This window comes from Coregonus clupeaformis, chromosome 3 (genome assembly GCF_020615455.1).
Source record: "Coregonus clupeaformis isolate EN_2021a chromosome 3, ASM2061545v1, whole genome shotgun sequence".
Taxonomy (NCBI): Eukaryota; Metazoa; Chordata; class Actinopteri; order Salmoniformes; family Salmonidae; genus Coregonus; species Coregonus clupeaformis.
This window is the reverse complement of record NC_059194.1, coordinates 37113127-37125248: the sequence shown is the minus strand read 5'-3', so window position 1 is coordinate 37125248 and position 12122 is coordinate 37113127. Positions and strand designations below refer to the sequence as shown.

The 12122-nt window shown below is 48.2% G+C and overlaps 1 protein-coding gene across 3 annotated transcripts in view; it reads left to right on the top strand.

Annotated features, from left to right (window-relative positions):
* The window catches only part of LOC121544970 (C-terminal-binding protein 1), a 112638-nt gene that overhangs the window by 18334 nt on the left and 82182 nt on the right, over positions 1 to 12122 (top strand). For all 3 annotated transcript variants that reach the window (XR_005996175.2, XM_041855268.2, XM_041855261.2), the window contains exon 2: positions 1070 to 1224. Coding sequence is in view for 2 of the 3 variants with exons in the window: in XM_041855268.2 (XP_041711202.2) it covers positions 1070 to 1224 (155 nt within the window). In the remaining variant the exon portion in view is untranslated. The remainder of the gene's footprint in view (positions 1 to 1069; positions 1225 to 12122) is intronic.

Here is a 12122-nt window from a genome sequence, read left to right as displayed (position 1 = left end):
TAGGTGAAAGGATGATCTCCGCATGTGTGGTTCCCACCGTGAAGCATGGAGGAGGAGGTGTGATGGTGTGGGGGTGCTTTGTTGGTGACACTGTCTGTGATTTATTTAGAATTCAAGGAACACTTAACCAGCACGGCTACCACAGCATTCTAATGACTTCTACATTAAGGTGGATACTACCATGATTACGGATAGTCCTGAATGAATCATTAATATTGATGAGTGAGAAAGTTACAGATGCACAAATAACATACCCCAAGACATGCTAACCTCTCACCATTATAACAGGGAGGTTAGCAAATTCTACAGCCGCAACCAACCATATAATTATAATCCATAGATGGCAGTTCCCATTCAAGTCAGGACTGGCATGGTGATGTCACCATGAAAGGCCAAAACTCCATCCCACCAAAACAGGCTGAAATTTCAGGAGGTCTTTTCAAACAGCTCTTTCACTAAAAGGGCATTATCATCATGTTCACAATTTCACAGTATTATTCCAACCTCATAGTGTGAAAATATACAGTACCAGTCAAAAGTTTGGACACACCTACTCATTCCAGGGTTTTTCTTTATTTTTACTATTTTCTACATTGTAGAATAATAGTGAAGACATCAAAACTATGAAATAACACATATGGAATCATGTAGTAACCAAAAAAGTGACATTTTTAATTGCTTTCCAGAGTCATGGATGCAAAATTGACTTATTAAAAACTGGAAATAATTAAAAAACCCAAGTATGAGACCCCATTATTGATTTATTTTACTAGCATGGGATTCATTAACATACCAGCTAACAACTGGATTTGTGGTGGATTGTAGGTGGAAAGTAGTAAATGTAATTGTGTATGTACACTGAGTATACCAAACATTAGGCACACATACACAATCCATGTCTCAATTGTCTCAAGGCTTAGAAATCCTTCTTTAACCCGTCTCCTCCCCTTTATCTACACTTTATAAACACAACTGCAATTTTCCCACACTACAATGTCAAATTCACAACCCATACCAGTAGAATATGATGTCAAATACAGTTTTACCCATCCTCTCTCTCTGTCTGCAGGCATTCGGCCGCCCATCATGAATGGGCCCATGAACCCTCGGCCCCTGGTGGCCCTGCTGGACGGGCGTGACTGCACCATAGAGATGCCCATCCTGAAAGACGTGGCCACTGTGGCCTTCTGTGATGCCCAGTCCACCCAGGAGATCCATGAGAAGGTGCTGCCCTCTCCATGCCACATTATTATCTGTCTGCTCAGCTTCATTTACATGCTACCTCTTTCAAGCTAACTCAACTTCAAAAAGACTCCCTGGCTTAAAACCAGTATTTGTTGACCATATTATAAGCAAGACCCTGTGCTGCTAAACAAGCTTGTTAAAATAGCGTAACTAACGATATCCTAAAAACAATGGCCTCTCTCTCTCTCTCTCTCTCTCTCTCTCTCTCTCTCTCTCTCTCTCTCTCTCTCTCTCTCTCTCTCTCTCTCTCTCTCTCTCTCTCTCTCTGCTTGGCTATGAAAAGCCAACTAACATTTACTCCTGAGATGCTGACCTGTTGCCCCCTCTATACAGTAACCACTGTGATTATTATCTGACCATGCTGGTCATCTATGAACGTTTGAACATCTTGAAGAACAATCTGCCCTGAATAGTTCATGTCCATGTACATGTCTGTATAACTGGCACAGAAGAGCCAGAAGAGGACTGGCCACCGCTCAGCGCCTGGTTCCTCTCTAGGTTTCTTCCTAAATTCCTGCCTTTCTAGGGAGTTTTTCCTAGACACTACATCTGCATTGCTTGCTCTTTGGGGTTTTAGGCTGGGTTTCTGTATAAGCACTTTGTGACATCTGCTGATGTAAAAAGGGCTTTATAAATACTTTGATTGATTGATTGAAATTTGATTGAAAAACAACTAATTTACAAAGACAGAAATAAACCTGACACCTATACATATTTCAGTTAATTTAAATAGTTGAATCTCCCTAATTAACAGAACAATAAATACTTAATTATATCCTGTGTGTTTTCCGCACCCAGTGCAACAAAACACAATTAAATATCAGACTAAGATTGCCCATCCATATTTCCTGTTGTGCTTTTTCCCCTGCTGCTGATTCCCGGTGTTTGTTTCTGGTGTGTTTTGTCCTGCTCTGGATCTGGGTGTACAGTATGCCAGGCTAAATATCTCTGAAAGCTCTTCCAGGCCCTGCAGAAACAGATGTCACCTCATTCACTTTCACCGGTCCATAACCACCCAGCTCCTTGCCTAATTAAAAGTTCCCCTTTCAGTTTAATTGAGCTACATGGTGGCTTTACAAAACGAATAAAGGGAGAAGTGGCAGAGCTTCTGGGAGTAGCTCTAGTTGGGCTGATCATGAAAAGAAACGTACCATTATGATTATAACTACTGTTCCCTGAAGGAGGGAAACAAGGTACTCTTGGTACAACGCTATGGGATGTAGCACCCCGCCTAAACGCCGGCCTCAATGGATAACAAATTAAACGGCCCATGACAGACCACCCAGACCTCCAACAAGCAAGATGCGGTAGTCTGGGTATTGCGCACCTGCGCGCTGCCTAATGACCCTGTCCTATCCCAGCTGCCAGCACACTATGGGCCACGCTGGGAGCAGTGACATCCAAGCGATAAAACCTCACAAAAGTGTGTGGTGATGCCCAACTCACCACTGCACAAATATCCCATATTGAAAACCCTTTAAACAATGCCCAGGATGCCGCCAGACCCCTGGTGGAGTGGGTGCATACAACATTAGGTAACTCCTGCCCTGCCATATGCCCTGGAGATAGCCTCCACAATCCAGTGGGAGAGGCGCTACTTAGAGAGCGCTCCACCGTGAGCCGGATTAGCAAACCCGACAAAAAGCTGGTAATTGAAATGGAAATCTCGGGTCAGTTCAATTTTCAAATAAAATACAAACAAGGTTATTCACAACCGTCAAAAAACTGGATGTAATGTAATGTTATTGACAACAAAGAACAGGACGTAAATGTTATTGACAACAAAGAACAAGACCCATGCATTCGGAAAGTATTCAGGACTTGAACCTGATTGAACATCTCTGGAGAGACCTGAAAATAGCTGTGCAGCGACGCTCCCCATCCAACATGACAGAGCTTGAGAGGATCTTCAGAGAAGAATGGGAGAAACTCCTCAAACAAAGGTGTGCCAAGATTGTAGCGTCATACTCAAGAAGGTTGTAATCGCTGCCAAAGGTGCTTTGTCATTAAATCAAATCAAATAAAATGTTATTGGTCACATACACGTGTTTAGCAGATGTTATTGCGGGTGTAGCGAAATGCTTGTGTTTCTAGCTCCGACAGTGCAGTACATCTAACAAGTAATATCTAACAATTTCACAACATATACCCAATACACACAAATCTAAGTAAAACAACGGAATTAAGAATATATAAATAAATATATGGACGAGCAATGTCAGAGCGGCATAGACGAAGATACAGTAGAATAGTATTGAATACAGTATATACATATGAGATGAGTAATGCAAGATATGTAAACATTATTAAAGTGACTAGTGTTTCATTTCTTAAAGTGGCCAGTGATTTCTAATCTATGTGTACAGGCAGCAGCCTCTAATGTGCTAGTGAAGGCTATTTAACAGTCTGATGGCCTTGAGATAGAAGCAGTTTTTCAGTCTCTCGGTCCCAGCTTTGATGCACCTGTACTGACCTCGCCTTCTGGATGATAGCGGGGTGAACAGGCAGTGGCTCGGGTGGTTGTTGTCCTTGATGATCTTTTTGGCCTTCCTGTGACATCGGGTGCTGTAGGTGTCCTGGAGGGCTGGTAGTTTGCCCCCGGTGATGCGTCGAGCAGACCGCACCACCCTCTGGAGAGCCCTGTGGTTGCGGACGGTGCAGTTGCCGTACCAGGCGGTGATACAGCCCGACAGGATGCTCTCAATTGTGCATCTGTAAAAGTTTGTGAGGGTTTTAGGTGCCAAGCCAAATTTTTTCAGCCTCCTGAGGTTGAAGAGGCGCAGTTGTCTGTGTGGGTGGACCATTTCAGTTTGTCAGTGATGTCTACTCCGAGGAACTTGAAGCTTTCTACCTTCTCCACTGCAGTCCCGTCGATGTGGATAGGGGGGTGCTCACTCTGCTGTTTCCTGAAGTCCACAATCATCTCCTTTGTTTTGTTGACATTGAGTGAGAGCTTATTTTCCTGGCACCCCACTCCCAGAGCCCTCCCCTCCTCCCTGTAGGCTGTCTGATCTTTGTTGGTAATCAAGCCTACTACTGTTGTGTCGTCTGCAAACTTGATGATTGAGTTGGAGGCGTGCTTGGCCACGCAGTAATGGGTGAACAGGGAGTACAGGAAGGGGTTGAGCCCGCACCCTTGTGGGGCCCCAGTGTTGAGGATCAGCGAAGTGGATGTGTTGTTTCCTACCTTCACCACCTGGGGGTGGCCCGTCAGGAAGACCCAGTTGCACAGGGTGGGGTTCAGACCCAGGGCCTCGAGCTTAATGATGAGCTTGGAGGGTACTATGGTGTTGAATGCTGAGCTATAGTCAATGAACAGCATTCTTACATAGGTATTCCTCTTGTCCAGATGGGATAGAGCAGTGTGCAGTGTGATGGCGCTTGCATCGTCTGTGGATCTATTGGGGAGGTGCAAGGGTTGGGGTGAGGAGTGACCCAGGTGCGGTTCAGGATATACAGTAGGCAGTAGGCAGAGATGGTGAAACAAGGATATTTACTGGTGATCCTGAAGCTGCTCCGTAACTGCGACCTCCTCTTGTAACAGGGCGGTAAGCAAATTGAAGTGGGTCTAGGGTGGCAGAAGTGACTGCTACGGGGCGATAGTCATTTAGTTCAGCTACTTTTGCTTTCTTGGGTACAGGGACAATTGTGGCCATCTTGAAGCATGTGGGGACAGCAGACTGGGATAGGGAGAGATTGAATATGTCCGTAAACACACCAGCCAGCTGGTCAGCGCATGCTCTGAGGACGCGGCTAGGGATGCCATCTGGGCCGGCAGCCTTGCGAGGGTTAACACGCTTAAATGTCTTACTCACGTCGGCCACGGAGAAGGACAGCCCACAGTCCTTGGGAGCGGGTCGCGACGCTGGCACTGTATTATCCTCAAAGTGGGAAAAAATGATTTAATCCAATTTAGAATAAGGCTGTAACGTAACAAAATGTGGAAAAAGTCAAGGGGTCTGAATCATTTCCAAATGCACTGTACAACCCACTCGGGGAGGGCTCCTTCACTGACTGAATAGTGGCAATAACATTCAGAGGTAAACCTCTAGCCATCAGATTGGATCTCTCAGGGGCCAGGCCCATTGGAGAAACATCTCCGGCCTCGGGAGCCAAACCGTCCAACACGCATGGGACAATAGGTCCCTGTGCAGCGGGAGTCGCCACGGGACACTGCCCAACAGACAAATGATCTTCGCAAACCAAGGGTACCTGGGCCACGAGAATCAATGACAAGCCCTCCTGGCACACCTTCTCTAACATGGACTGAATCACCTCAGGGGAATATGTAAAGGAGGGTCCGAGTCCATTGGTGTGCCAGAGCATCCATTCCCAACAGAGCGCTCAGGTCCCTCATGGAGAAACACAGACGACACTGCACGTTTTTCCGCGATGATCTACGTCTATTTCCCATATTTGGGTGACCACCCAGGGGTGTAGCCTCCACCCCCCTGGATAGCAGATCTGAGCGCCAAGTACACTGTCAGAAGCTCCAGGTAATTGATAAGCCAGGCACTCTGTGCCATAACCTCCAAATAGAGTAGCCATCACAAAGCGTGCCCCACCCCTGGGGGGAAGTGTCTGTCGAGACCACCTTGCGTAGTAACACCTGGCCCATGAGGACCCCTTGCGACAGTACCCGTGGGTCTCCCCACTGGGCCAGAGCCTGTAGGCACGCCAGGACACCCAAATCACCCGGTTTAGGTGGTGAGATGCGTCCAAGCGAGTGGCTAGCACCCAGCGCTGGAAAGGCCTCATTATCAACAGCCCCAGGGTAATGGCTACTATTATAGTAGCCATTATTCCCAGCAGGCATAGGCACTGGTAAAGACGCACCATGCACCCCATTTGAAATTGGGCTAAGCAGAGCCGGAACCCGGACACCTTCTGCAGGGATAGGAAAGGACCAAAAACTTGTACGCTATCGCCTCGTAATGGTGCCTAAGGAATTTTCTGTGACCGGGGTTTATGGACACCTGAAAGGACGCATCCTTCAGATCGACGGTGGTGAACCAGACATAACAGTTTGTAAGCATTTGGAATGCGCAGACTGTGAGGAGCTTGTTTATGGCATGCAGGTCTAAATGGGACATAAGGCCGCGCCACTTTTCGGAACCAGGAAATACCAACTGTACCAGCCATCCTGGACTTCCACACGTATTGCCTGCTTCTGGAGTCGAAGTGACGATGTAGTAGGGCAGTCATTTTTTATATGTGTATGTTATAAATACATCACATGCGACTCGTAATAAGACTAAGCAATTAGCCTATTAAAATATGTATCTTACTCCATAAAGATTATTTAGCAATATGCAAGAACACCATAGTTGAGTTACAGTAATGAAGAAATGTCTGAGAATGGAATTCTTAATTCAAGTGTATTTAATGACTTTGTAAAATGAAAGGATTCACATACAAAGCATGAAGCTTAAGTTACAAAGAATTACAAAGCATACTTCTAGGCATATAGATCCTAAGGTCATTTTATTTGATTATTCCAAAATTCATTACAGTTTACAATGTTCAAATGTTAAAATTAAATTAATCATTCATTTAAAATTCCAAATAATAAACAATTCAAACAATAAGTAATCAATTCAAATTACACAAAAAAAGAAATGGTCATCCAATCAAAAAAAAAAAAAAAAAAAAAAGCAAACAATTAATCAAAAAAGAATCAGAACAATCTATCAGTCCAGTCAGTAAGTTAGTCCACAATGCATCTGTGTCTTGTGTTGGGGGAGGGGAATGGGTGGGGTCTGGGCTGGGCTAGCAGTTGCTGAAAGGAATTGGCAGTTGTGGTTGGTCGGTGCTGTGTCCAGGGTTGGTGCAGGTGTTGTGGCTTGGACCGGGAAAAGCTGGGCTGGTACTGGTGTTGGGGCCAGGACTGGAAGTCGTGCTGGGACCGGAACTGGAGGCCAAGGGTTGGTACTGGGTCTGGTGCTGGGGACGGGAAAAAAAACAGGAACCGGAACTCGGGCTGCTGCAGGTGCTGGGTTGGGATCTGGGTCTGTAGAGGGGAGGAAGGACAACCTGAGGAGCAAGCAGACACACAGGGGAGTCTTAGACCCAGAGGTCAATGGTGGTACTTCCCTGTCACCTGCTTGCTCCGGGTGAAGGTCTGGTTTTTGGTCCCTCTTCCGCACCTCTTCCGGTGTTCTAGTGCTGTGACTGGGTCTGGATCTGGTGCTGGAACTGGGTCTGGTGCTGCAATCGGGACTGGTGTTGGATCTGCAAAGGGGAGGAAGGACAACCTGAGGAGCGAGCAGACACACCTGGAAGCACAAGACCAGGAGGTCAGTGATGTTACTCCCCTGTGGCCTGCTCACTCCGGGTGTAGGTCTAGAGATTTGATCCTTCCGCCGCACCTCTTCTGGTGTGTTGATGAATGGTTCCTGGTTCTGTGAGAGGGATAAGTGTAGAGGGAGGAAGGGGGGAATGGATGGAGAGGGAGCAGGGGGGTGGGGGTGGTGGAGGTTATGTTCATCGGCCTGGGCTGGTGTTGGAAGAGGAGCGATGCGCCGGCAAGGCTGGACGCTGGAAGACAGAGGGAGCAAACAGGGCCCAGACCCACCTGGCCACGGAGCACTCACAAAGAGTTGGTAGGTGTGTTCAGTGCGAGTGCCTCCGTGGGGACAGCTCTCTGTACATACCTTGTGCAGTCTATAGATGGATTCCCTAGTGGGGAGGCAACCATGAACAGCCGTCTGTTTGGAGTGTGTTGTCAGGGTTATAATGATGGGTTATTGGGGGGGGGGAGTCCAGGTCTGGTGTTGGCCATGTCATTGCAGATTTGGATGAGGACCTCTAGCGGGTTGTTTGTGTTGGGTGGTTCTTGGCTGTTCACTGGTCTTGACATTCCTCCCCACTGACTGCCTGGTGAAACCCTGTACTGTCTTGGTGATGGAATGGTGGATGCTGGGAGGGGTGAAGGCAGTTCGGAGGTTCTGAGGGGTCTGGACTGAGGCTGGTTGGTTTGCTGCTGTGTGGGATCAGGGGCAGGGAGGGCTAAGGGTTGTGGATCTGGGTCACTTAGGAGCAGGTGGGAGGAGTCAGGGGCAGTAGGGGGTATGGTAGGGGTGTCAGGGGCTGTTGGTGGTAGGAGTGGGGAATCAGGGACAGTAAGGGGTTGGGAGGAGCGATCAGAGGAGGTAATGGACTGGGGGGGTGTTCGTTTTTGCTGGAGTCGGGGTTTGGGTTCTGGGGTGTTCTTCTGGTCTCTTTTTGTCCATTTTGGGTCGTTGTCGTCATCTAACAACTGGAGTTGTGTGGTGAGGGGGTCTTCCTGTTGTATGACCTCTCTCGAAACTAGTTCCCCTTTGACCAGGGGTTTCGAGGGGGTGGAGGTGGCAAGGAAGGGATTTGTTGGGGGTGCAACAGTGGAGGGCCGACAAGGGTGGGGGCTGTTTCTGGGACATCTTGGGTGGTGACAGGGGTGGGGGCCGTTTCTGAAACATCTTGGGTGGTTGGTTGGGCGGTGCCTGTGGAAAGGTCTGTGTCTTCAATGTTGTTGTCTGATGGGGGTTTGGTGGGTTTGGGATTTGGGTTGGTGGCGTTGGCCCTCGCCCTGCCGGCATAGGAACTGAGGCAGGTTCTGAAGAAATGGCCCCCTTTCCTGTACAGGTTGCAGGGGCGTGTGGAGGTACAGTCTGAGGTGGGGTGGTTGTCTTTACAGATCTTGTCGATGATGGATGTGCAGGCTGTGGCCAGATGGCCCAGTTGGCAGCAGTTCCTGCACAGTTTGGGCATGCTGTAGTCTGTTGTTTCAGCCATTTTCGTTCCCCAGTCCAGACGTTGTCTTTGTCTAGGACCCTCCTAGCCACTGACTTGAGGGTGGTGAACCTGCTTAACCAAACTTGTATGTCATAGTCCTGGGTGCATTCATTGTGAAACTGTACTGTAGAGGGGGTATGCTCAGAGTTTGTTAAAACGGGGCTGAATCTTTGCACTTTCTGTAATTTGACCAAAACTGTTCTAGTAACATGTGGGTCTTGAAACTGGCTTCAAATGATTCATGTGGCCCTGGGGGTTTCACCAGGGAGTTCAGGTCAGACGACACAAAGCCCCTACCTCTCTGGAGAACTGCTCAGCTGAATTCCAGGCGGGTCATGGTTTCTGGTCTGGTGTTTATTGCTGCTGCTCCTGCTGCTCCCTGGCAATTGGCAACTCCGTCCTCAGCAACCTCCTCATTGGGGATTAACATCAGCCTCCCTGCATTGTAGCGGCGCATCTCTCCTGGGTTCATCCCGGTCATCTCGTTCAGGTAGGTGGTGGTGGTGGTTTTTGGGTCTGCTTTGGTCCTGCAGAAGAAGGAAGAACAAACCTCAGAGAGGGCAGACACCCCTGGAAGCCCGTGACCCGTAGGTCAATGGAGGAACTCCCCTGTGGTCTGCTCACTCCAGGCGTAGGTTGGTGTCTTTGGTCCTTCCTCCTCGCCTCTAGTTCTGGTGGTGATGCTGCCTGGTCTGCTCCAGGTGGTTGGTGGTCTGCTGGTTCTGGTCTGGTCGGTGGTGGCCTGAGGAGGGCAGATGGAAAGAAAAGAAAGGCAGGGGAGGAGGGATGCAGGCCAAGGGTAGAGGCATTAAGGCTTGCCTCGGCAGCACTCAACTCGCCTCAAGGCCTGCAGTCCATCGTCTACTCCTCAGGCAGCTGCTCCGTTGCTGGTTCTGGATGCTCGCGGGCGGGGGGGCCCGGGTGGAACGTGGACTGGGGAGTCGGGTAGCGCCACGGTCAAGCCACTGTTACCCTCATCTTCCCCAGTCCTTCAGCCGTTTCCTGCATTTTCCACTGGACCAGAAAGGCAGTGCCAGCCACGGTCAAGCCACTGTTACTGTTGCTGCCTCCTGGTCTGTCCAAAGAAAATGATAGAATAAGTACACTGCTCGAAAAAATAAAGGGAACACTAAAATAACACATCCTAGATCTGAATGAATGAAATAATCTTATTACATACTTTTTTCTTTACATAGTTGAATGTGCTGACAACAAAATCACACAAAAATGATCAATGGAAATCAAATTTATCAACCCATGGAGGTCTGGATTTGGAGTCACCCTCAAAATTAAAGTGGAAGACCACACTACAGGCTGATCCAACGTTGATGTAATGTCCTTAAAACAAGTCAAAATGAGGCTCAGTAGTGTGTGTGGCCTCCACGTGCCTGTATGACCTCCCTACAATGCCTGGGCATGCCCCTGATGAGGTGGCGGATGGTCTCCTGAGGGATTTCCTCTCAGACCTGGACTAAAGCATCCAACAACTCCTGGACAGTCTGTGGTGCAACGTGGCGTTGGTGGATGGAGCGAGACATGATGTCCCAGATGTGCTCAATTGGATTCAGGTCTGGGGAACGGGCGGGCCAGTCCATAGCATCAATGCCTTCCTCTTGCAGGAACTGCTGACACACTCCAGCCACATGAGGTCTAGCATTGTCTTGCATTAGGAGGAACCCAGGGCCAACCGCACCAGCATATGGTCTCACAAGGGGTCTGAGGATCTCATCCCGGTACCTAATGGCAGTCAGGCTACCTCTGGCGAGCATATGGAGGGCTGTGCGGCCCCCCAAAGAAATGCCACCCCACACTATGACTGACCCACCGCCAAACCGGTCATCCTGGAGGATGTTGCAGGCAGCAGAACGTTCTCCACGGCGTCTCCAGACTCTGTCACGTCTGTCACATGTGCTCAGTGTGAACCTGCTTTCATCTGTGAAGAGCACAAGGCGCCAGTGGCGAATTTGCCAATCTTGGTGTTCTCTGGCAAATGCCAAACGTCCTGCACGGTGTTGGGCTGTAAGCACAACCCCCACCTGTGGACGTCGGGCCCTCATACCACCCTCATGGAGTCTTTTTCTGACCGTTTGAGCAGACACATGCACATTTGTGGCCTGCTGGAGGTCATTTTGCAGGGCTCTGGCAGTGCTCCTTCTGCTCCTCCTTGCACAAAGGCGGAGGTAGCAGTCCTGCTGCTGGGTTGTTGCCCTCCTACGGCCTCCTCCACGTCTCCTGATGTACTGGCCTGTCTCCTGGTAGCGCCTCCATGCTCTGGACACTACGCTGACAGACACAGCAAACCTTCTTGCCACAGCTCGCATTGATGTGCCATCCTGGATGAGCTGCACTACCTGAGCCACTTGTGTGGGTTGTAGACTTCGTCTCATGCTACCACTAGAGTGAAAGCACCGCCAGCATTCAAAAGTGACCAAAACATCAGCCAGGAAGCATAGGAACTGAGAAGTGGTCTGTGGTCACCACCTGCAAAACCAGTCCTTTATTGGGGGTGTCTTGCTAATTGCCTATAATTTCCACCTGTTGTCTATTCCATTTGCACAACAGCATGTGAAATGTATTGTCAATCAGTGTTGCTTCCTAAGTGGACAGTTTGATTTCACAGAAGTGTGATTGACTTGGAGTTACATTGTGTTGTTTAAGTTTTCTCTTTATTTTTTTGAGCAGTGTATAAATTCCAGTCGTCCTTTATTTTTGAGCTAGCTTAAACAAGCTTTAGGCTATAGGTTAAGAACTTTGAATGAGCACAGTTTGAAAGATATGGCATATAGAAGCAAACTGGATGGACATCATGAAAATGATCGGAGAGGTTGAGGGTAGAGAAAGTTCAGGAGTAAAAACAAAGAAAATATAACTATTGTAAAATTGGCAGTGTCCATAAAATGTATATAGTATGTACAGTGGGGAAAAAAGTATTTAGTCAGCCACCAATTGTGCAAGTTCTCCCACTTAAAAAGATGAGAGAGGCCTGTAATTTTCATCATAGGTACACGTCAACTATGACAGACAAAATGAGGAAAAAAACAACAGAAAATTACATTGTAGGATTTTTAAAGAATTTATTTGCAAATTATGGTGGAAAATAAATA